General features: G+C 49.0%; 1 protein-coding gene across 3 annotated transcripts in view; it reads right to left on the reverse strand.

Annotated features, from left to right (window-relative positions):
• Positions 1-7,303: 7,303 nt before the first annotated feature.
• The window catches only part of INTS3 (integrator complex subunit 3), an 80,844-nt gene continuing 62,197 nt past the window's right edge, over positions 7,304-25,950 (reverse strand). For all 3 annotated transcript variants that reach the window (XM_018572357.1, XM_018572356.1, XM_018572355.1), the window contains exons 16-30: positions 25,512-25,641; positions 25,220-25,274; positions 23,674-23,777; positions 23,007-23,051; positions 22,800-22,919; positions 16,471-16,624; positions 15,919-15,987; positions 15,757-15,832; positions 15,235-15,348; positions 14,985-15,033; positions 12,731-12,898; positions 9,415-9,515; positions 8,676-8,748; positions 7,942-8,095; positions 7,304-7,727 (exon numbers count right to left, since the gene is read on the reverse strand). In XM_018572357.1, coding sequence (XP_018427859.1) covers positions 7,650-7,727; positions 7,942-8,095; positions 8,676-8,748; positions 9,415-9,515; positions 12,731-12,898; positions 14,985-15,033; positions 15,235-15,348; positions 15,757-15,832; positions 15,919-15,987; positions 16,471-16,624; positions 22,800-22,919; positions 23,007-23,051; positions 23,674-23,777; positions 25,220-25,274; positions 25,512-25,641 — 1,490 coding nt within the window. In that variant the 3' untranslated portion in view covers positions 7,304-7,649. The remainder of the gene's footprint in view (positions 7,728-7,941; positions 8,096-8,675; positions 8,749-9,414; positions 9,516-12,730; positions 12,899-14,984; positions 15,034-15,234; positions 15,349-15,756; positions 15,833-15,918; positions 15,988-16,470; positions 16,625-22,799; positions 22,920-23,006; positions 23,052-23,673; positions 23,778-25,219; positions 25,275-25,511; positions 25,642-25,950) is intronic.

A 25,950-nucleotide genomic window follows, 5' to 3' on the forward strand; every position in this document is an offset into this window, starting at 1 on the left:
GTCTTTAGGGAGCTGGCTTTGTACACAGGGGCACAGTCTTCCTGGAACAGAAAAGGACCTTCACCAAACTGTTACCGCAAGGCTGGAAGAGCACAATGGTCTACAATGTCTTTGTATGCTGTAGCGTTAACAGTACCCTTCACTGGAAACAACTGAACGCAAACATTTTTTATAATTTTGACCATATGGCATATTTTTACTTATGAGAAGTTGGGAAAACTTTACAGAATCAGCTCATGTTTAGCATGTGTAAAAATTATCTTATATTCAGTTATTTAAAAAAAATGGGTAAATATGAAGACATGCAAATTTAATATTTCCCATATATAGACAGCAGACACCCAGGGCTGGATTTCCCACAAGGCCAACCAAGGCCCGGCCTCGGGGCAGCAGGGAGTAGAGGGGCAGCAGGGGTGTGGAATTCCTATCTCCCGATGCCCGGGACATGCAGTTCCGGGCGACGGGTGGGTAGTTATTCTCTACATTTAGCCCTGCTTTAGGCAAACAGAGCTAAATGTGCAGGCGGGATGCCGCCGCTTGTTTTGTACAAGTGATCCCAGCGATGTCGCTGAGATCACTTGTATGCAGCCTGCAGGTCTGCCATTCTCCATTGGAGGGGGGGTTTGGTGAGTAGGGGGGCACATTGAGGAACCTGGCCTTGGGGCAGCAGAGAGTAAATCTGGCCCTGCAGACAACGAGTGCCAAACAGCAAAGGCTTTCCAGAGGCTCAGAGATAATGTACTGTGACAGATCTAAGGAGCAGGAGAGATCACATTACACAGACTGCTGAATAAATCTGACATGCCTCTGCTCCTTCCTATTAGGAAATATGGAAACCTTTTATTGTTTATAAACTGATGTTGTATATCTTTTATTTTTTTTAAATCTTTAAGTCACAAATAAATGAACCAAAAGCTGCCATACTTTTCCTTTAAAGTTGGCGGCGCGGCACTGCTGCGTGCAAGCATTTGGCACGCACATGGCTCCGTCATCTGACCGAACGATCATGTTTGGATATCAGAAGCTTCCTGCGCCTGTCAGTATTACTACGCTTTCTTCAGCCCCCGCTAACCGCAGCAATGCTCGGGCGTCCAAATCTGACAGCACAAGGGGTTAAGGTGGAAGCCCTTCCAATCTGCCGTATGACTCTGAGAGGGACACAATCGCAGATCGTTCGCTCTCAGCGGGTTCGCACAAGGACGCACATTGTGAGCCGCAGAAAAAAAGGGGAACGGGGCCAGGTGAGGGAAATAATTAACTCCAGAGGTCGAGGCCTCCGCCACGTTCCCTACTCGGGCGCCAGATGGAGAACACAGCTCTAGAACATTCTGGAACAGATGTTACCCCCTCCACCCTCCTTTCCGAAAATTCCCAGAATTACCTCAATCTGTCTTCCCTCTCCTGCTCGGCTGAACGTTTAAAGGAACCACAGGGCAGCTCTGCAAATCAAAGCCATGTGCAGTCATAGGAAATCTTGGCTTTTAAAGAGGACCTGTCTAGTGGGGCTTGTTGTGGCTCAGGTTCCTGTATAAAGCTGCGGGGATGCCTGTGGAGTACATGATTGTAGCATCACACAAACTGGAACTAGCACCAGTTCGGGGACTTGGGCAATGGCCACTACCAGAGATGGATGGTTCCTTGGGGGGAAAGGGGGGCTGTTTTGGCTGCCCCTGCTATCCTCATTTTCTAAATGGCCCAAGAGCTGGTCCGTGAAATACAGACAATGTTTCCAGGTTCTGACCGCCACCCTCTCCATTCCTGTATCAGGGAACCCAGCACAGTATCATAGAACAGGAAGCTGCAAGCCTTCTGAATCTGACTAACACATCCCACACTGCTTATTGTTCACAGTTGCTAGACTTTCCTACTGGACTTCAGGCAGAATTCTGGAGGAAGGTATAATCTTCTTGCCCTGCTGTACCCTAATACACCCCAACTCACCACACTGCCTGCAGCTCAAAGAGTCGACTAAAGGACATTACACCTGAACCTGGAATTAGATGGTCAAGAGGCACAGAGAAAACCAGATTCAGACCCCAATAAATCATACTGGAAAGCATGGGGGGAGATTCATGAGGGACCCCCTGTACAAAGGTCTTGATCAAATATCGAGAGGCCAGTGGTCTCTGGAACAGGAAATAAATGGAAGAAACATGGCCCTTTATAGTGCTGAGAGCCAAGCTCTGGTCCAGGACCAGCTCCAAGACAGAGAGGATCCGCCGCATAGAAAAACTCCTAGAGTAGAAGGTCCGTGACTCACAGCATGTGAAGTATCCCTTTTATGTTTGATAAACCTTGCGGGCAGTATTATTCCTAGCTTTTAGCATGGAAGGAATCACAGGTTCTGAGATTCCCCTGGTCTTTCAGATGCTGGGCTTCAACAGCCATGCCACTGAAACCAGCAACCATGAAGCAGGATGGCAAATTGGTCCTTCAGACAGAAGATCGTGATGATCTGGCAGAGCCCACAGAATGTCCACCAGGAGCCTTCCCAGGTCATCGTACCACATCCACCGATATCAGTCCGGAGCAAGGAAGATCATCAGAATGCCCTCTCTCTCAATCCCGTGACGTAGATGGGAAGGAAAGGCATAGACCAGGGTGGACACATTCCAAAGAGCATCCACTGCTTCTGCTATAGGATCCCTGTATCTGGAGACAACCCTGTCCAGTTTGATGTTCAGCATGGAGTCGATGTAGGCGCTGCTGGCTAGGGAAGTCCACATGCCAATTGTCTACACCTGGGATGTAAATGGTGGACAGGCTGAAAGGAGAAATTCTGTCCAGGGCAGGATCTGATGTACCTCTCTTGCCTTGGCGAGACTTCTGGCTCCTCCTTGATGGTTGATGTACGTACCCTGCATGGCTTTGCCTGACTGAATCCAAATCAGATGTCCTCTAGAAAGATGGTCCAACGCTGCAGAGACAGCCAAATTGCCTGAAGCTCCATGATGCTGATTAGTAGACACGATTCTTCTGAAGACCATGTCACCGACAAGGTACCCGGGACTTCTACCCAGCCTGGCAGGCTGGCATTCATCGTCAGGATCTCCAAAAGACGGGAAGGAAAGATTCAGATTCCTGAGCCACCAAGCCAGGTGCAACCTGGTCTTCTGTACCAAACAAAGCCATCTGTCCAGAGACCTGATTAACTTGTCCAACAAAAACAATGTTACTGTATGTTGCAGAGGTCTGGAATAAAGCTGGGTGAACGGAACTGCATTAAAGGAGAACTATGAGATGAGTGATTTCCACTCACCTCATAGTTCTAGCCGACCTGTGACAATGAGACTGTCACAGGTCGGCTCAGTAGATCGGGAGGTGAGCGAACACATACCGGGTTCGCTCACCTCTCGATCCTGTCACGGCTCTCTGCCGTGACAGGGGGAGGGGCTGGATTCCCCCCTCCCCGCTCCGATCTTCCAGCGCTGACTGGCGGAACGGACTGGGGAGGGGGCGGGTACAGCTGGCTCTGCCTCTAGATAGGCAGAGCCAGCTGTCACTCACGGAGCTGGGCAGATCCCGTCATCTACGTCGGGATCTGTCCCGGCTGCGGTGTCTCAGTATACCGCGAGCTGTAGCTTGCGGTATACTGAGCTTAGGGTAACGGGAGGACGCTAGTTTGTGTCCTCCGTTACCCTAAGGAGAACTATGGGGAAATACACTGACCCCATAGTTCTCCTTTAAAGACGATTACCATCAGGCTCAGGACTCGCATGCAATAGCAGAGAGTCGGACGAGTCTTGGACTGGAGAGGTTGAATCTGAGATGGGAGAGTCTGATGCATCTCCTGTAGAAACACTGGTCTTAGCTGTGTCCAGGACTAGACCCAAATACTCCAAAACAATGTCTTGGTTCCAGCAGTTTGAGGGTTCAGGATCGACCCGAGCCGCTCTATTGTCTGGACACTCAAAATCACGACTGACAGACCCTGTGCCGACTGTTCCCTTAATAGGAGGTTGTCCAAGTATCTAAAAATGGGGATGCCACGAGAGCAAAGCTAATACTGGGGCCAGCATCTTGGTGAACACCTGAAATACAGGGGAGAGCCTGAAGGGCAGGCCCAATAACTGGTAGTGTAGGGACCCCACAGCATAACGTAGGAAAACATGAATGCACTGTATAGATAGATATAGGATAGATAGTGTGAAGAGAGGTGATGACAGATTTGGTGGATTTCATGCAAAGTTTCTGTGCTCAAATGAAGACATCAGAGCTTTGAAATTCAAGATGGGGCTAGGTGGCCCCTTTGGGCCTTGGGAATGGTGAACAGGTAGAGGTAAAATCCTTAAAACCTTCCTGCTACAGAAACTGGGGCAACAAACACCCTGGCCCAGAAGACCCGAGAGGGCCCAATGAAGATCTGCTAATCTGTATGGTGACACAGGAAGGTTACAAATGAGAAGCTGAGGAGGGGAATAGAGGGAAACCACCTCCAGCAACTTAGTGTCAGAGATACAAAGTTGTCCAAGTTTCCGCTAGCTTTAAAAAATGTCTCCTCACTCTGTAAAATGGGGGCGTACCTTCATACAGAGGAAGGCCTGTCTGAGGATTGAGACCTTGCGGGTGGTCTGGGATCCAGGTTTGAAGGGTCTCAACAAGGAGGTCGAGGGAGTGGAGAAACTGAGAGGACATTTCTTAATGAGGAGAAAAACTTGGCAGTCTTCCTCTGAGGAAGATGGGTGTTCTTGCCACCACTAGCTTCCTCAATGATAGTGTCAAGAGTGGTCTGAAGAGATCTTGTTTGAAGACCATGCAGATCAAAGGTTTGCAACACAAGGCCACTGCACCTGACAATGAAAAAATATATCTGATGACCTGTCCACTCTGATCCTCTACATCTTGACCCGAAATAACTCCTTGAAATCTAGAAGTACTTTGTGAGGCTGGGAATGTCATCTCTTCTCCACCATGACCTGTGCGGAAAGCTCACCGTCCTCATCCCAAATAAAACAGCCAGGAGCTACAGCTGCCAAAAAAATCAGATGTATAGAAAACTTTCCACTCCATGCCTCGCTCAGACCCTTTTCTCCCTCACTCCATACATGAAGCCGACTTGAACTCGGCATCATGCCTGCCAGCACCCATTTTCTTTATGAAGATTACTTCAAAGGAGTGTTGTGCCATCCACAGAGAGGAGAGGTGCCTCTATGTAGGATGCAGTACCTCTTCCTTTCCACCAGGTGGCGGTATTGAAAAACAGTTCATTCAGCAGAAAAGCCTCAACTTAGTCGGCCTCAGACAACACGCTCCTTTATATGGCGGCGACATCACTGCATTGGTATTAATTAGTATATGTGCAGGGCGGAGCAGGCAGTGCACAAAATGCTTTGCAGAAATATCATATTAGGCTCCATTCACACTGGGGCGGCTGCCCGCACGTATTCAGCTGTATGAATACGCGCGCAGCCGCTCCAAACAGAAAAAAAACAATGTGCATTGTTCAGACTGTTGCGGAGACCACGCGGTCCCAGAAATAGTGCAAGCGTGATAAGCCGGCAGATTTCACGCGTTTGCGGCTGTAAGACAGCCGCAAAAGAGCGGAATCCGTGCAGTTGTTTCACATAAAGCGTTTGTGTCCCGCGCGGTCTGCCGCTATATGTGAATGGAGCCTAAGGCAGTCAAACATTACCCAGTACATTTCTTTTCCTGTATCTGTGCCCAAACATGTTACCTTCTCTGCCCACTGTCACTGGACAGCCAATCAGCTGCAGTCACTGGTCGAGTATTCTGTCTGTCTTCCGCTGTCAAAATGCAATAGCCTAGGGCACTGGTTCTCAACCTTTCTAGGGCCGGGACCCCTCAGTAACATTTGCCAAGTTGTGGTGACCCCCAACGGTAAAGTCTAGGGTTGACGCGGCTGCTGCAGCGACATCTGGCGGGAGAACGGACACTGCTGCGCTAGGAGAGGGCTGAGGAGGACTCTCACCTAGCACAGCAGAAATCACACAGCGACCCCACAGGTTGAGAACCGCTGTTCTACTTGCTTTTTGAAGCTGAAATACCCTTCCTTGACATTACCTGCGTAGAGAGTAGAAAGCACAATCTTTATGGTAGCTGGACTGAGGCTATAACCGCGTTATGAACGCCCAGGGCTGGATTTACTCTCCCTGCTGCTCCAAGGCCAGGTTCCGCCAAGGCGCCCCCCTCCCCCCCAACCACCATCAATGGAGAATGGCAACCAGATGGCAGGGTTAGTTTTATTTTTTTTATTGTTTATTGTATTTATTTTTTACTTAACAGCAATAGCTAGTTTGTAAAGTGAAATAGCCAATAGGAATCTAGCTATGCATTCCTATGGTGGGTTGTTTTTTTGTACTGACTGACTGCGAGTGCGGGACCGATGTCAGAAGAAAAAAAAAAACAGAGCAGAGAAAGGTTTAGTCTGCTCCAAGGAGAAAGTTTTTTTTTTCTGACTGACGGCGGGCCCGATGTCAGAAAAAAAGAGCAGAGAAAGAGCTTCTCTCCTGGGTGGCCGGGAGCCGCTAGGTGACCCCCGGCAAATCGTCATTCGACCCACTATGGGGTCGCAACCCCTAGGTTGAGAACCGCTGGCCTAGGGGTAGGTTGGATGATTCAGTACGGATGGGGTAAACAAGTGTTTTTTCTCGTTCAGCCCATATCTCATATGGCCAGCAAAGGAAGGGGTCCCCAAAAGGCCACACCCCTAACGTTGCAGCTAGTGGAGGAATTGGTCTATCAGGGGGTCCCGCCAGAAGTACACTTCTATACAGCTGGCAGAGAAAGGAACCTTCTGGAGGTCCCACCACAAACTGGGCAGCCACCAGAGGAAGTTGTCCTCCAGGGGTCACACCTCTAACTACGCAGGCAGAGGAGGAACGGGTCCCCCCAGAGGTACACTTTCTGCTGTGCAGCCGGCAGAGAAAGGAGCCTTGTAGAGGTCCCACCGCATACTGTGCAAGCCAGAGGAGGAAGTGGTCCTCCAGGGTCACACCCCTAACTCTGCAGCAAAATGAAAGAAGGGGTCCCCCAAGGGGGTCCCAACCTTAACTGTGCAGTCAGTGGAGAAAAAGGTTCTCAAGGAGGTCACACACTCTCTACTGTGCAACTAGCAGAGAAAGGAGTCTTCCATAGGCCACACCTTACTGTGCTGGCCAGTGGTGGAACGGGTCCCGCGACTGTCACCTCCACTACCACCGTCTTCCTTTGGCCCTTCTCCTCCCATCCAACAACCTCCTCTTAGTGGGCTTTTGAGTCTCTGAAGATCTGCAGCAGCCGAGGCCTCTCAGTGACGAAGGAAGGGAGCACCAAGGAAACCGATCGGGTATCACAAACCATTTATTGTGTTTTAAAATATTTTCGCTTTCTTTTAAAAAAAAAAAAAAAAAAAGAAGAAAAAAAAATATACACGGAGGAGGCGGAGAGGCGCCGCATGCGGTTTATATACAGTCCAGTAAGAAAATAAGAGATTTCTGTCGCTATAAATGGCCGGCCTCTGGTGCACAAAAGAGGCGTCCCTGTCTACGCCAACGCGGGGGGAAGTGGAAAAATGGCTGACAGGTAACCAATATCATCGAGGAGTCCGGGAAACATTGACCGGCCAATCGCAGCTGAGAACAGTTCATCAGCTGACTGCAGGTAGTGTCAGCGGCTGTCGGCCTTTACTAGTGCAGACGGGGGTGGGGCCATCAATCGCTGTCCGATCCCACCGCCGCAGAGCCCTTCCTCTTCCGCTTGCTGGGCTTTGGCTTTGTGTCTTCCTCTTCCTGCAAAGAAAAACAGAAAGGACGTCCATTACTCCTGGAGCTAAAAGCTCCGCCTCCACCCTGACCCCTCCTCTATGGACACGCATAGTTTTATATCCCTCTGCAACGCCCACAGGATTTTACTGCCCTCCCCTACAACACAAAATAACGCAGAAGGGGGTAGAGTTTGACCATTAGGACACAAGTGACCCCTCCTACTGCCCCCGACTCTCACCGAGGCGCTGCTGGACGAAGACTCCTCCTCCATGTTGGTTGGCTGTGCTGTGGTCTTCCTGCTGCGCGGGCTGGTCATGGGACCTTTCCGCCGGCTCTTTGGCGTCTTTGTCGAGTCCTCATACTCCTCCGCCAATGAGAAAAGGTCGCTGAACCTGCAAACACAGCAATGTGAGTAGATAAAGCGCCACCTCCTGGCAGAGGTGAGGTACTGCAGCACCATTGCAGCTCTATAGAAAGGTGAAACACATCTATGGAACCAATTCACCTGCCAAAGACTAATAAACGTATTGTCCGACCTCTTATGATACCCCCCTGGAGGGGGACATCACCATTTAGAGTCTGCAGTAATCATCAGTCCCACTGCTCTATCTCCTTTGTACAATACCACATAGGTGGACCCCCCTGAGCTCTCTGCTGTCATCCCTTCTCCACCCTTCCAAGCAGTGACTCCTCCTGCAAGCCTAATTTCAGCATTCAGGGTGTATCTGTGTATTAAACAGCCATATAACAAGCGCCCATTTCTGTGCAAAACCCTTATATTCTGCTTGCTATCACTCGCTTAGGATAAAGTCCAGACATGATCAATCCTCCATGTCAGGATGCAACAGGGGGCTCTACCTGCTCGGGTCCCAACATGAATAACCAGAAAGTAATGGAAGGCCAAGGCCAAGCACACAGTATGGAAGGGTGCTGGGTACCCGATCCCTATAATAAGCTGTTCCTATCACTTACTTCATCTTATGCGCCTCGTCGCAGCTGGCCTGTACGTGTTGGAGAGCTTGCAGGATCGGCGTCTGGCTGAAAACTGAACACAAAATGGTATTAGTTTAATAATAATTAATACATTGGAACTCTTGATGTGTTATAGAATCCTTACACTCTGCATGTACATTGGGGACATGTTAGGAATGACTGATCAGGCCACCAGGGGGAGGCAGAGCTCCACGGCCGGTGGGGAAGATGATACAACGTGATATCGGGTCCCATCTAGATGAAGCTTTAACAGAGCAGTAACAGAATTACAGAGCTATAGATAGATAGAAAAATAGACTGGCATAGGAGGAAAGAGAAATTATAAGGCGGGAGGACTATTATAGAGAGGGAGATGGATGGGAAAAAACATTGCCATATGAGGAAAGGAACATGAATGAGGGGAAAGGGGATCAGGGGGGGCGATGGGTTGGGGAAGAACGAGGGAAGCCATAGAAGTTAGAGGATAATGGACTAGGTTAGGGATTGTACTCCCATAAGAGGAGAGAGAGATGGATGGGGGTTTGCGGGGACTGCCATAAGAGAGAGATAGGAAAAGAAAATGGTAGATGAATGGGAAGGGGGGGACACTGCCATAGGAGGGGTAGAGAAAGATGGTAGGCAGGGGAGAGGGGAGATGGACATGGGGGAACTGTCCTAGGAAGTGTAGAGGGAGACGGCTTGGGAAGGATGGAGGGACGTAAGAGACGGTTGTACTTACAGTTCTGTTTGGTATTGGATAGGTTCAGTCTCAGGTTATCCAGATGCTCCAGGATCTGCTCCAACGTCAGCTGTGCCAACTTACTGCTCGAACTCCGCAGGCTAACAACAGCAAAGAGACGCAGATCATACAAATACCCGATCTATAATCTATAATCACACCCTACACATGATAACTGCACAACGTCCGTCATATAAACCTAATCCTCACTGAACTTCATTGGCCGAAAGTTCTAGTGCCACGATCATACACGACCATGGCGGCAACTCAGAAACTAACCGAGACACCACTTAGGGCCGTCAACCCAACTTGAGCTGTCCGGCAATCCCTTCTGTCCCAGAAGTAGTGTCCCGTCCCCTCTGAATAAGAAGAGACTGTTGTCACTTCCTGCCAGATTACTCTTTTCTGACCCCTGAGACGAGCGGATATCCCGTTGGAGTAGTGAGATCCCTATTCCAATTTAACCAATGCACTTAACCCCTTCCCACCCGTCGAGCACATATATGTTGCAGCATGGAGTAGGGTCTTATTCCAAGTTATCGCATATTTGCATCACTGGGAGTGTGCGGTCACCCATAGCATCAGTTGGCAGCTGATACGAAGGGCTCAGAATCACTGTGACAGCCAATCAGTGATCACATGAGAAGCCCAGGAAACGCAGCAAAATTGCCGCAAGCATCCCACCCTAATGACTACAGAATGTTCCTAAAATCGACACAACTCTGCCCCATCCCTCGGTCTGAGACAGAGCGTCTGGAAGGAGGTAACTACTGCTGTGCCGTCTCTAGCTAACCCATAGTGCTCTGTAAATCCTTTGTAAAGCATTAGATTGTGATATAAAACAGCCAAATATCATCAAAAACGGACCCAAAACCATGAAAGTTTACTTTTAATAAAGGAGAACGCAATGTGAAGATCTCAATAACCCGCTGAGACCAATCAGCAATCTCCGTTATTAGATGATGAAAGCAGAATTCTGATTGGCTGTCCTTTGCACTGCCTCATTACACCCGAGCCATCTGCTCTACGCCAGCGCTCTCCGCTCGCTATCTATCCAATTAAGCGTTGGCGGTCTCCTCTCCCCTGGCGGCTCTCTTGCAGTCCTCTGGGATTTGTGATAATCGCCCCTGCTGCGCTCTGCGAAGGCACTTCAGAGATGAATGACAATATGCTGAAGCCTCGAGTGCTTGGCACTGGAGACATCTCGAGCGGTATGCGAATTTCTGTGACGGATAAACACTCCAATCTTGCGGGCGTCTGCCGCGGCGGAGGGGGCCGGTAGAGAGGAGTCAGCTGCTTGGGCAGACAGCGCCCACCGGTAAGGGCTCTTCACGTCTCAGAAAAGTAATTAGCGCAAGGCTCGCAGACGGCGACAGCGGCCCGACAGACAAGGGGGGGGCGAGCGACTGTCTATACTGCCGATATAGCCAAGTTTAAAGCAAATCTAAAGCCAATGAGAAGCTTTCAATAATGTCAGTTGTTAGAAATGAATGAGCTGCATGCCACTTCTTTCTCTGTGCAGGGTTTGGTGAAGGTCGGTGGAAGCCCCGGGGCAGTGTGGTCACCTAATAGGTCTCCATATCCTTTTGGAGGATGAAAACTCCAGCTCATCTGTGCTCTCAAGTTAGCTATTTAGTTCCGGCGTTGGCATCCCACAGATTAGAATAGTACCCCGAGCCCGCCGAGGCATCCTGACTGCAATGTGCGCTTCCACATGTATGTATATGTGACATGACACCTCTGCTTTTCTCAATGTGCAGAGGAAGAGAACCGCTCCTCTCCCATTACTTATAAATGATCTGCTGGATTGCTTTCTATCTCTTCAGATCCTGGATAGAATCCAAATCATATGGTGGGAATGAAAGACCCCAAGATCTTAAGGTAAAGGTGATAGATCTCTCATATCTGACCTCCGGCCTTGCACAGTGGTACCGGCTCCTCTCCTGGAGCGCAATGGCTTCCTCTGATTTCACTGTGCACTGTGGGCTTCCCACAATGTGCATTAGAATCTGCAGCAAGCCCCCCTCATTTCCTGGCTGGAGGGCACCCAGCATCATCTAGCCTTTCCTCACCAGCCTCTTTCTTTGTATTTCAGTTCTTTCAATCATAGAGGCTCAGCATCACATGTGGGCTTTACCTAGGACGGCCGGCGTGCAAACACAAAAAGAGAGAACCGGAGCACCACAACCTAGCGCAATAAGGTGAGTTTTTAAAGGAGTGACGCGTTTCGAAGTAATTACACTTCGTTTTCAAGCCGGGTGTAGACACCCTTCGTGAACACCGCGGAGAAGCCAACATTAATACCTCTCACGCAAGATTCACATCAGATGTGACAGGGTGAGTGTACGTGTTTTATCTCTTCCAACATCAAGTTACACACGGTCTGCTCTATTTTTGGGTTTTCCTCTTTTCAATCTGGTACTGGATCCTTCTTCCCCACCCGGCGGAACAAGCTTAGTCCCTCGCAGCCACTGGATGACCCACCTGACACCACTCATGGTCACAAACTGCTGAGCTCCCCACCACATGCGTGTGCATATCAAAGAAAATTGTGCTGCCCCTTTAAAAACCCACCTTATTGCGCAAGGTTGTGGCGCTCCGGTTCTCTTTTTTGTTTTTCAAGGGTACACACCAGACACCCCGGTCTGATTTCACCAGGAGCCGCACACTAGACTTATACCCAGACCCGTCTTCCCCCAAAGTGCGCTCTCCAAATTGGACTTTTCTTTGAACTTTTCATGCATGCAAATACAGCCTGCCAAGCAATACCTATTCCTCTAGACCAGGGGTAGCCAAACTCCGGCCCTCCAGCTGTGGTGAAACTACAAATCCCATAATGCTTCTCTTTCCGGGAGTCATGTCTGTGGCTGTGAGAATCTTGCAATGCCTCATGGGATCTGTAGTTCCACCACAGCTGGAGGGCCAGAGTTTGGCTACAGCTGCTCTAGACTGACACCCACTCATCAAGGAATATTGATATTTGCATAACTCCTCCCAAGAGCCCCTCCCTAGATTTTGGGAAAGGGGATGAAGAAAAAAAATGCATCTTGGTAAACATGTGGAAGAACGCCAGACCTGAAAGTAAATGCAGCAACCCAACCGCCAAGTCTGGAAGTGGTTGTGATGGGACCCCAGATCTCCCAGCTGAGATGATTTGATGTTCTTGGGTCTGGGGAAGTGGTTTTGGGACTGTAGAGGCCCCACATCAGGTTGATAAGATCGGGGTGTGACAGCAATACCCTGGAGGCGATTGTACCGGTGGGGGCCCCATGTTTTCTGGCAAGCAATAAACGCACGGTTACATTTAACCCCTTACCTCTGCCGTTTCCGAGGAAGACTGTTGTTCTTGATAAGCAACGACTTGATGTGTTCCGCCAAAGGGTCGTCGTGTTTCAAGCACCAGTGGCGCAGGATGCTCGTGGTGAACTGGTCGTCGGGGTGACACGGGCGGCTGAGAACCATTTTCACCATCTCCTCGGTCGGCCTGAGAGAAGAGGGGAAAAAAAAAAAGAAAACAATCACTTTGTAGAAACTTCAAGTTTAAAGGAAAACTAACGATGCACCGATACTAGTATCAGTGCTAAGGTCGAGTACTCGCCCAAATGCTCCGATGCCTAGCCTGATACCTGAGCTTACGGTATCAGGAAGCCGGGCAGCAAGTCATTACACGTTGCCTGGCTTCCTCATTGGCCGAGAAGCAGACTCTATGCTCCCTTGTCACTGATTGGCCAGAAAGCCGGCTCCATGCTCCCTTGTTGAGGAAGCATAGAGACGGTTTTCCTGCTAATCGGGAGGCCGGGTGGCGAGTCATTACATGCCGCCTGGCTTCCTTAATGGGACTTCCGTTATCAGTATTCGTTAGGGATGCACCGATACCGATACTAGCATCGGTGCCGATACTGAGTATTTGGGCGATTACTCGTACTCGCCCAAATGCTCCGATGCCTAGCCCGATACTTCTTGTGTAATGACTTGCTGCCCGCCTTCCTGATTGGCCGGGAAGCCGGCTCCATGCTCCCTCGTCACTTGAGAGTCGGCTTCCCGGCCAATCAGGAAGCAGGGCGTTGCGTCATTACACGGCGCCCGGCTTCCACCATTGGCCAGCAAGCCGGCTCCATGCTTTCTCGTCACATAGCGATGAGAAGCATGGGACTGCTTCCTTGTTAATCGGGAAGCCTGGTGGCGAGTCTTTACACACTGCTCGGCTAATCAGGAAGCCAGGTCGCGAGTCATTACACGCCGCCTGGCTTCCTGAATGGGACTTCCAGTACTCGGTATTTGGTTTTAGCCAGTACTCGGTACCAAAATACCGGTATCGACGAGTCCGAAATTTTTTTTTCTTCAGTGCTCGTACTCGATACCGAAATACCGGTATCGTTGCATCCCTAAATAAAACATTTCAAGATGTATTCATGAATCATAGAGCTACGTGAATTTGTATCCTTTATATCTGCCTGGAGTTCAGCAAAAAAGACATTTACTATAAAAATGTTCCGTTGCTTTGCCGTTCATTATTATCAAATAACAATTGACCTGCTGCACCACGACGTAACTCCATGAGCCGGTCATTACATAGAACGCAAGGCTGAACGGGGATAAGCAACACACATAAATCGATACAGAGAAATATCTGGCCACATCAGGCTCCTGCGGGCCCGTTACCCACAATCCCCGGCTCTCCCAGTGCACAGAAGAGGCAGTAATAAATGATCCGACTGATAAGGGATCTCGGTGTACAGGATATTGCAGAAGGTGTCACGATCTGACCTGCATACACAATGACGCGCCGCCTCTGCTATTCGCTTTAGCCGGCGGGAAAGTGGAGCGGCGTCAGGCAATTATTGTAAATGGCGCTCTTACAAAGGTCAGAGCAGTAAACGTTTTTCACGCCGGCCCTGTTTTACCGGGATGTTCGCCAGGCTGTTAAAAGCGCAGCTTTAAGTTGGATGCGCTAATGTCAAATCAAGAAGCTGGCGGAGAGGTCCCTATCCAGCTTCCATGTCCAGTTTAGGGGGGGGGGGGCAAATTATCAGTAAGTGGTCCGTATGCAAACGGTTTATTCTAACTGTATATAAAGGGCTACAGCTGACAGCCATGTGCTTCCTGCAATTCTAGACTCCACCCACTGCACGCCATCCCCCGTACTGACTCTGAACTACCCTGGTGATGCCCACCCTACACTCACTTCCTTGGGTAATCCCACCCAAGCCCCTCCCACACCTTATAAATCAACCACTTTCACTGCAAGACTGATTTTGGCTCACTACTGAATATACAGAATTCAGATCCTCACACTGGCCGAGTAGTATTTTTGTTAGCGTTCATTGAGGGACACAGGAGTTTAGAGACTGTTGGGTTATACTGCCGCCTAGAAGAGGACATGGACACTGACAAATAGAAAAAATTGTTGGCCGGCCAAGTATGACCCGTTATACTCCCAGCATGCCTCAGATTTTTAATAGTGACCTAGGAGGATGGTGTGCTGTGCCCAATGATAAAAAGAGAAAATAATTTTTTTACTTGAGGGGCGAAAAAAAAAATAAAACATGACAAATAAAAGTGTCACTTACTTTTCCCTGCGGAGCTGTAGGAGGAGACAGGACAGAGCTTCGGGGTGCTCTGCAAAGAGAAAACAGACAGATAGGTCACTGAAAATGGTGAAGACGTTTTATTGGGGAGATCTTACATGGTCTATGGCGGATGGAGAAGAGGCAGGACGGCAGGTGGACAGAGAAGAAGCAGGACGGCTGGAAGAGGCAGGATGGAAAAGAGCATGTATGAGAGGAGGGCGTGTGCACTGACGGTGACAGACAAACTTACCTTTGTACTTGAGATGTTGAAGGATAGGGATGATGGTCTCCAATGGGACATTGTGGGCCAGGAAGAGCTGCCAGGTACAGTACTGCTCGAAGGTCTCCCATTCCAAACTCTGAACTGGAAGAAAGGACGCAGAGCACCTTATTGCCACCAGCCCGATCAATATCATGTGACCCCCTTAGTGCAAATAATGTGATTTCCATAATAATGATGTGTGCCCCACCCCCACCCCTAATACGTCATGCTGTGAATATCAGCACATACTGACGACAATGAGGTCTGCCCTCATTGTTGTCAGAATACACCGACATTCTCAGCCCCCAATCCAGGCTTTTTAGTGGATCACATCTTCATTCTTCCCAACTAGCCCTGAAGAAGGGGGCGGCCCTTCCCCCCAAAACGCGTTGGTTGTACTTGATGATCTTGTTCAATAAAAGATTTAAAATCCCATGGCGTTGAATTTCCTTCAGGTAGCACATACCCCCTACATACCCTGGGCTCACAACCCTCAACCTGGGCACTTACTAAGGATGTTGAGCACGGAGTCCTTCCGAAACATCACCAGGTTCCCCATCATGACGTGACACACGAGCTCCTGCAACTGATACACACACACACAAGGGACGTTACTGGGCTGTAGGTGATTCGTACATACAAAAGTATCAGGGTAGCACTGAACCCCCTTACCTGGGCAGAGTCAATGACGGCCACGATCATGTTAAGGAGCTCTCCGCTCCGCAGCGTTTCATCTGGAAACTGAAGAGAGAGAAGCCAGAGTGAGGTCCTCCTGCTGTGTAGCTGGGAATCTGGTTATGCAGTGAACAAGATGGCCGCCCCACCGCTCAACACGGCACGAAAAGACCCTCCTAATATACTGTATGTACATAGTTAAAGATTTTTGTACTTACCATTAAATGTTTTTCTTGAAGACCACGGAGGGGCACAGGACTTCTTAAACAGTCAGGTTATACTGCCACCTTCCTGTAGACGGCAGTATAACCAGACTGCTTTAGAATACCTGTGTCCCTCGATAGATGAATGCTGAATCATCGTAAGGTGTATGTACAGTCACGTGATATGCTTTGGTTTGGTTTAAATAGGATATAAAGGAATGTTGTCGGTGTGAACAGTCCACAGAGAAACTTAATTATCATTTGATTGATACTATAAACGCAGTTCACCAAGTTATATATGCGTAACACCCAGGTCACATGACCATGTGCTTACTGTGGTCTGTACCTCGCTGTATATGGAAGGGGTCAGGTAACACAGCAGACGCACGTCATCCTCCTGGCAGGCTTTCATGTCCATCATGAGGCAGGTGTGCAGGTCGCCGAGCTGCGTGGCCTGAGCGAACGACTCGTACAAGTTCATCTTCCCGGCCGCGGCCTTGCTACAGAGAGGAAGCCATGGAGAGAGTTAGTGACCAGCAATGTGGACATGGTGCTGTGGAGGACATCAGGGGCCCATAAAGTGTGCAGGGAAACAAGATGCTGTTCTTAGTGCCCCAACAGCCAATCAGAATCTCCCTTTTTATTCTCTCAGTGTACTTTAACAATATGAAATCCTATTTGTTAGGGATGCACCGATACCGATACTAGTATCGGTGCTGATGCCGAATATATGGGTGAGTACTTGTACTCACCCAAATGCTCCGATGCCTAGCCCGATACTTCCGGTATCACGAAGAAGGGCAGCGAGTCATTAGACGCTGACCGACCTCCTGATTGGCCGGGAACCCTTGTGACGAGGGAGCATGGAGCCGGCTTCCCGGCCAATCAGGAAGCCAGGCAGCGTGTAATAACTTGCTGCCCATCTTTCTGATTGGTCTGGAAGCTGGCCAATCAGGAAGCCGGGCGCCGTGTAATGACGCAGCGCCAGGCTTTCCGATTGGCCGGGAAGCTGGCTTCATGCTCCCTCTTCACCTTATAACGAGGGACCATGGAGCCGGCTTCCAGGCCAATGAGGAAGTGGCGCCCGGCTTTCTGATTGGCCAGAAAGCCGGCTCCATGCTTCTTCGTCACCTAGTGACGAGAAGCATGGAGACTGCTTCCCTGCTAATCGGGAAGTCGGGTGGCGCGTCTTTACACGGCGCCCGCCTAACCAGGAAGCCAAGTGGCGAGTCATTACACGCTGCCTGGCTTCCTAAATGGGACATCCGGTATCGGTATTTGGTATCAGCGAGTACCGAAAGAAAAATATCGGTACTCGTACTCAGTACCGAAAAAACGGTATCAGTGCATCCCTACTATTGGTTGCTGTGGGCAACAAAAACAGTTTCCTTTTTATACCTTGCTATATGATGGAGATGTAGGCGGTGAGGAGCAAAGTCTCATTCCATCCCTCACACCAATGACCATGGACCTTGGTAGCCATCTCCATCCAAATACAGACCCCTGAGTAGATCAGTGTTATCTCAGGAAACAGGTGCAAGTGACCCCTTCACAATCGTCTCTCCTACTGTTTAGTAATAAACAGAGAAGTCGCCCATTGACAATATGGAGGGACAGCAAAACAGAAAGGTGTCTGAAGTAGCCAAGCAAACAGTAGGAGCTCAGCATGGTGCCTACATGATTTCCCCAGCCCAGGCCTACATGATTTCCCCAGCCCAGGCCTACATGCTTTACCCAGCCCAGGCCTACATGATTTCCCCAGCCCAGGCCTACATGATTTTCCCAGCCTAGGCCTACATGATTTCCCCAGCCCAGGCCTACATGTTTTCCCCAGCCCAGGCCTATATGATTTCCCCAGCCCAGGCCTACATGATTTCCCCAGCCCAGGCCTACATGTTTCCCCCAGCCCAGGCCTACATGATTTCCCCAGCCCAGGCCTACATGATTTCCCCAGCCCAGGCCTACATGATTTCCCCAGCCCAGGTATCTAGCAAGCATTCCCATTCCTAGACTGAACTTCAGTCTAAAACCGCAGAATTCAGTAGCTGCCGTCTGGACATACAAGTCATCTTCTGCGCCTTGGCCCTCCAATGTTCTCACAGGTCTTCTATGGCGGAAGCGGCTCCCTCCAGAGTCTGTCAGTGCTGATCTACACTTCACTAATCACCCCAGTATGTGCGTCGTGTCGAACGCATGTTCATCACGTACAGACGCATCAATTTACCACTGACAGGTTTCACTCTCCTGAGGATGTCTGATGCCTGAGATCTGATTGGCAGAACCCTCCTGAGAGTTCAGGCCCTTCACACTGACATCTCCTCTACCCCCTGCTGCCATCTGATACCAGACAATCAGAAGATGGCAGAGCTGATGTCTGGGCAGAGGGCACTGCCGGTCACGTCATGTCTCATTTTATCATTCAGGAAGCCGTGTACCTTGATTAAGAGGGAAATGTGTTCTGGCTTTTCATTAATTAGTTCCAATAAACAGACCGGACACAGAGGACAGGCACTGGATGTGATTAAGTAGGATAAGAGTATAATGAGGAGGATTAAATCCCCAACCTGATAAGAAACTCTACTGGAGGGGGCAAGAGAGCTGACAGCGGACATCAAACGTGGCACTGCCCCCCACCTATCATATACCAGTCTCTGTTCCCCAACCCATCATATACCAGTCTCTGTTCCCCAACCCATCATATACCAGTCTCTGTTCCCCAACCCATCATATACCAGTCTCTGTTCCCCAACCCATCATATACCAGTCTCTGTTCCCCAACCCATCATATACCAGTCCCTGTTCCCTATCCCATCATATACCAGTCCGTGTTCCCCAAACCATCATATACCAGTCTCTGTTCCCCAACCCATCATATACCAGTCTCTGTTCCCCAACCCATCATATACCAGTCTCTGTTCCCCAACCCATCATATACCAGTCTCTGTTCCCCAACCCATCATATACCAGTCTCTGTTCCCCAACCCATCATATACCAGTCTCTGTTCCCCAACCCATCATATACCAGTCTCTGTTCCCCAACCCATCATATACCAGTCTCTGTTCCCCAACCCATCATATACCAGTCTCTGTTCCCCAACCCATCATATACCAGTCTCTGTTCCCCAACCCATCATATACCAGTCTCTGTTCCCCAACCCATCATATACCAGTCTCTGTTCCCCAACCCATCATATACCAGTCTCTGTTCCCCAACCCATCATATACCAGTCTCTGTTCCCCAACCCATCATATACCAGTCTCTGTTCCCCAACCCATCATATACCAGTCTCTGTTCCCCAACCCATCATATACCAGTCTCTGTTCCCCAACCCATCATATACCAGTCTCTGTTCCCCAACCCATCATATACCAGTCTCTGTTCCCCAACCCATCATATACCAGTCTCTGTTCCCCAACCCATCATATACCAGTCTCTGTTCCCCAACCCATCATATACCAGTCTCTGTTCCCCAACCCATCATATACCAGTCTCTGTTCCCCAACCCATCATATACCAGTCTCTGTTCCCCAACCCATCATATACCAGTCTCTGTTCCCCAACCCATCATATACCAGTCTCTGTTCCCCAACCCATCATATACCAGTCTCTGTTCCCCAACCCATCATATACCAGTCTCTGTTCCCCAACCCATCATATACCAGTCTCTGTTCCCCAACCCATCATATACCAGTCTCTGTTCCCCAACCCATCATATACCAGTCTCTGTTCCCCAACCCATCATATACCAGTCTCTGTTCCCCAACCCATCATATACCAGTCTCTGTTCCCCAACCCATCATATACCAGTCTCTGTTCCCCAACCCATCATATACCAGTCTCTGTTCCCCAACCCATCATATACCAGTCTCTGTTCCCCAACCCATCATATACCAGTCTCTGTTCCCCAACCCATCATATACCAGTCTCTGTTCCCCAACCCATCATATACCAGTCTCTGTTCCCCAACCCATCATATACCAGTCTCTGTTCCCCAACCCATCATATACCAGTCTCTGTTCCCCAACCCATCATATACCAGTCTCTGTTCCCCAACCCATCATATACCAGTCTCTGTTCCCCAACCCATCATATACCAGTCTCTGTTCCCCAACCCATCATATACCAGTCTCTGTTCCCCAACCCATCATATACCAGTCTCTGTTCCCCAACCCATCATATACCAGTCTCTGTTCCCCAACCCATCATATACCAGTCTCTGTTCCCCAACCCATCATATACCAGTCTCTGTTCCCCAACCCATCATATACCAGTCTCTGTTCCCCAACCCATCATATACCAGTCTCTGTTCCCCAACCCATCATATACCAGTCTCTGTTCCCCAACCCATCATATACCAGTCTCTGTTCCCCAACCCATCATATACCAGTCTCTGTTCCCCAACCCATCATATACCAGTCTCTGTTCCCCAACCCATCATATACCAGTCTCTGTTCCCCAACCCATCATATACCAGTCTCTGTTCCCCAACCCATCATATACCAGTCTCTGTTCCCCAACCCATCATATACCAGTCTCTGTTCCCCAACCCATCATATACCAGTCTCTGTTCCCCAACCCATCATATACCAGTCTCTGTTCCCCAACCCATCATATACCAGTCTCTGTTCCCCAACCCATCATATACCAGTCTCTGTTCCCCAACCCATCATATACCAGTCTCTGTTCCCCAACCCATCATATACCAGTCTCTGTTCCCCAACCCATCATATACCAGTCTCTGTTCCCCAACCCATCATATACCAGTCTCTGTTCCCCAACCCATCATATACCAGTCTCTGTTCCCCAACCCATCATATACCAGTCTCTGTTCCCCAACCCATCATATACCAGTCTCTGTTCCCCAACCCATCATATACCAGTCTCTGTTCCCCAACCCATCATATACCAGTCTCTGTTCCCCAACCCATCATATACCAGTCTCTGTTCCCCAACCCATCATATACCAGTCTCTGTTCCCCAACCCATCATATACCAGTCTCTGTTCCCCAACCCATCATATACCAGTCTCTGTTCCCCAACCCATCATATACCAGTCTCTGTTCCCCAACCCATCATATACCAGTCTCTGTTCCCCAACCCATCATATACCAGTCTCTGTTCCCCAACCCATCATATACCAGTCTCTGTTCCCCAACCCATCATATACCAGTCTCTGTTCCCCAACCCATCATATACCAGTCTCTGTTCCCCAACCCATCATATACCAGTCTCTGTTCCCCAACCCATCATATACCAGTCTCTGTTCCCCAACCCATCATATACCAGTCTCTGTTCCCCAACCCATCATATACCAGTCTCTGTTCCCCAACCCATCATATACCAGTCTCTGTTCCCCAACCCATCATATACCAGTCTCTGTTCCCCAACCCATCATATACCAGTCTCTGTTCCCCAACCCATCATATACCAGTCTCTGCTCCCCAACCCATCATATACCAGTCTCTGCTCCCCAACCCATCATATACCAGTCTCTGCTCCCCAACCCATCATATACCAGTCTCTGCTCCCCAACCCATCATATCTATCCCATCATATTCAAGTGTCCTCTACCCAACCCATCATATACCAGTCTTTGTTCCCTAGTATAGGACATCGGAGTGTCTGTTCCCCAACCTATCACATACCACCGTCTGTTCCCTAACCTATCACATACCAGCGTCTGTTCCCCAACCTATCATACACCAGTCTCTCTCCCCCAACCTATCATACACCAGTCTCACTCCCCCAACCTATCATACACCAGTCTCACTCCCCCAACCTATCATACACCAGTCTCTCTCCCCCAACCTATCATACACCAGTCTCTCGGTTCCCCAACCTATCATACAACAGTCTCTCTCCCCCAACCTATCATACACCAGTCTCTCTTGCCCAACCTATCATACACCAGTCTCTCGGTTACCCAACCTATCATACACCAGTCTCTGTTCCCCAACCTATCATACACCAGTCTCTCTCCCCCAATCTATCATACACCAGTCTCTCTTCCCCAACCTATCATACACCAGTCTCTCTCCCCCAATCTATCATACACCAGTCTCTCTGTTACCCAACCTATCATACACCAGTCTCTCTCCCCCAACCTATCATACACCAGTCTCTGTTCCCCCAACCTATCATACACCAGTCTCTGTTCCCCCAACCTATCATACACCAGTCTCTCTTGTCCAACCTATCATACACCAGTCTCTCTTGTCCAACCTATCATACACCAGTCTCTCTCCCCCAACCTATCATACACCAGTCTCTCTCCCCCAACCTATCATACACCAGTCTCTATTCCCCAACCTATCATACACCAGTCTCTGTTACTAAAACTGTTATTAAAAGAATCTCCATTCCCCAACCTATTATATACTAGTCTCTGTTCCCCAACATATCACATGCCAGTCTCCATTTTCCAACCTATCATCCGCCAGTCTCCATTCCCCAACCTATCATACACCAATCTCTTTTTTTCTATATGCATGCAATTGACAGCAAAATATATCTATCTTTGTTCTGACACTATTTTTGTTATCAAACAGGACTTCCGTATACGTTACTTTCTACCATCAGATTTATCACCCTCTTGTTTTTTTATTAGCAGAGAACATAAGAATTGTGTTCCATAAGGCAGAATTTTTCGCGGTACGGACAATTAGCTCCCTCACCTGGCCTTCAGGTAGTAGAGGAGGTGATAGCCAATCTTGGGCTGTTTCTGGTAGAGTTCGGACAGCAGGTCTAGAAGGAGGGAGAAGCCATTGCTATCTTCCTGCATCTGGATGAGGTTTCTGCAGACAAAGAAGACAACAGGCAGTGAAGATGGTATATTTTTGGGGGGTTTAGGCTGTAAAGATAGGAACATAGGTTAGACTCACCTAAATATTAGGTAGAGAGGTTTCCCAACAGACTCCTCCAGAGACCTGATAAATACAGGTAACAATGTCAGCGGGTAAAAACGTAAACCAAACGAAGGTCAAAATGCCACCAATTTCTACCAGTCTGGCTGATCCCCTGCCATTTCCTTCCAGGCCAACAAAAGGCTTTTTTTTTTGTACCAGTACCCCTCCCCAAAAAACTCCAAGTGTCCCATAGAATTCACCAATATAAGCTCTTCTATATTTCCCTCCTACAAAGCATCTACATTCTTCACCCATCAGGCCAAAATGCCTGCATTACTATCCCAGTCAGCCTTTGGTACTCCAAGTGCTTCTTCATATTGTGCACATCACGGTCTCACCCAATCGGATCACCTCACCATGTTGTATGCGGGCCTTCAGAAACCAAGCTAGTCAGTGTACTTATGTGTAAGTGCCAACGCTGTACATTTTTTGCATCACCCCCCTAACTGCCAGTCATCTTTCAGCATATGTGGTTCACCTACCCGAAATGTTGGTAGTGCAATAAACCTTTCAACCCCTTTTAGCTTCAGCCCAAAGTCTAGGGCTACAAACTCATATAACTGACCACTTTGTACGCTTTTGATCGAAAGGCCTTCTAAAAGGGCCTCAATGAAGGAGGACAATTGATCCAAGGGGCACTTACTCATCTGTAATCTCCTCTGGCAGGACCTCTCCGCGGAAATGGTGCTTGAACAACTCGTGGAGACAGGAAGCCAGAACGGATAACTGCTCCGAATCGAATTCATCCTGCAGAGAAGAGGAGAGAGAGTTTACCACTTTGCTTCCTGTTTGGAGCATACATGTCACTTAATGCATGGAAGGAAGAGAGTTGGGCACATTGTACTATGATCTTCCAGTGATAAACACATTAGTGTACTTTCATTTAGAGGTGCACCGAAATGAACATTTTAAAACCGAAAAATGGAAAAAACATTGGGCCCAAACCGAAAAAAAAAAATTCTCTAACTTTTTCAAATCTTTTATTTTTATTAAATATTTTTATTTTTAATGGCTCTGGGGAAATTTTAGGGGTCTAAACAGACCCCTGATATTTCCCTTTTAAAATAGAAAAAGAGATTGAGAACACAGAGTCCTCAATGTCTTTTTCTGCAGCCCCTGTGATGAATGAACAGGAAACTTCTATACCGAGTGTTCCTGTCCATTCATAACCTGTGGAGATAGTATGTTTCCCATGTCCACAATCATGAATGAACAGGAAGTGATGTAGATCACTACCCATTCATTCATAATTGGAGACAGAGTAGACATACTCTGTCCTCAATTATCTACAAACACTCAGCGGTCACTGATCACTGACTGCTTGTACTCGCTTCTTCCCTGACTCGCCGTCACAGGAGGCTGAGCAAGCGGTGCGGAGATCTCGATCTGACTTCTCCCCCCGCAACACCGGCTGGCCTCCTGTGACAGCCCTGGCTGTCTCCACCCACGCGGCTGCTCTCCTGATCTGTCACAGGAGGCTGAGCGGTGCAGGGAGGAGAGACACCGGCTGCTAACAGCGCTCAGCCGCCTGTGGCAGTTTCACTCCTCCCCGCTGGGACATAGAGCAGCGTCCAGCGGGGAGGAGAGAAAGTAGGGATGCACCGCTATTTCGGCAGAAAAACTGCACATTAGGCATTTTGCCAAAAGTGCAATTTTCGGCCGATATGTTTCGGCGGCCGATATATCGGTGCATCCCTACCCTCATGTGTAAGGCCTACATTAGTTTGCGGATGGAGGAATCTGTAAACGGACAGTCATTGGAACCATACAGGACATATCTTACCTTTTAATTGGTTTTTGGTCCATAATAACTTAATGATGAACCTGGCAGGACTGTACTTGTCTCCTGGAGCTCCCTGGTACAAAGAGAACGCCATATCACAAGAAAAGGAGTGAAGAACCATGGCTGCCTGCCTGATCCTTCACTTCTGTTCATGTGGTAAGCTACACTAACTCTGCTGTATACCATGGCAGTGCTGGATAGCCTGGGTGTGGGAAAGTTGGGTGTTACAAGGTTGTTATGGAGCTATATTGAGAAAGCTGACAAGGCCGAGTGCTGCAAACCCAGGCCACATCTGTAGTTTGCTCTCTTTCCTTCCGCCCCTCAGATCATCGCTGCCACCGACACCACAACACTTTCACCACCAAAATGGGGCAAGCGTCAAGGATAAGAATTTGTAAGCACTTACCTCTAGGATCTGCTCCACTATATCTTGCATCAGCTCACACTGCAACTCCATATCGCTGAAAGATATAAACACAAAGCCACCATGAAGGCCTAATGCTAAACACATCGAGTATCAAACTGGAGCAGGGTGAACCTGGTCACTGACCACGAGAGGCACTGGTGGACATCATGAAGTGGTTTTAGAAACAGGTCCTCTTTGACTGAACACTCAGACTGAACATAGTAATCTTTTACTGACGGGCAGGCGAAGGAAAAGGTTAGCGCCAATTAGTACATATGCACAAACTACCCACCTTACTTTCTGCAAGGAAACAACTTTCTCTCTCAGCGGCTCTTCCAGCTGTTCCAAGTAAGGCGTGATGTCTGCCGGCTCCTCAACGATCGTCTCCTTGATGGGGTGAAATCGGAAGTCCCTTTTCTTTCCTGGGAAAGCAAGAAAATATAAGGGGTGGGGTCTAATGGATGTTTTAGCCTCAAACTTCAGTCATTGAGACGCAGTGAGAAGCAGAGGGGCTAGTTTTGGCCCACCTAAGCTTCTTGTGTGTCGCTGTAACTTTGAGGAAGGTGCTATGTCTAGCTGGAGGCGCTACGTCCAAAGGTAGAGGCGCTACGTCCAAAGCTGGAGGCGCCACGTCCAAGCTGGTGGCGCTACGTCCAAAGCTGATGTGTTCTTGGTTTACCCATTGCAGGCACTCACACAGACCAGGGTTGGCCTGCACTTTACAGAAACCC

Source organism: Nanorana parkeri, unplaced genomic scaffold (genome assembly GCF_000935625.1).
Source record: "Nanorana parkeri isolate BGI_ZX_2015 unplaced genomic scaffold, ASM93562v1 scaffold2006, whole genome shotgun sequence".
Taxonomy (NCBI): domain Eukaryota; kingdom Metazoa; phylum Chordata; class Amphibia; order Anura; family Dicroglossidae; genus Nanorana; species Nanorana parkeri.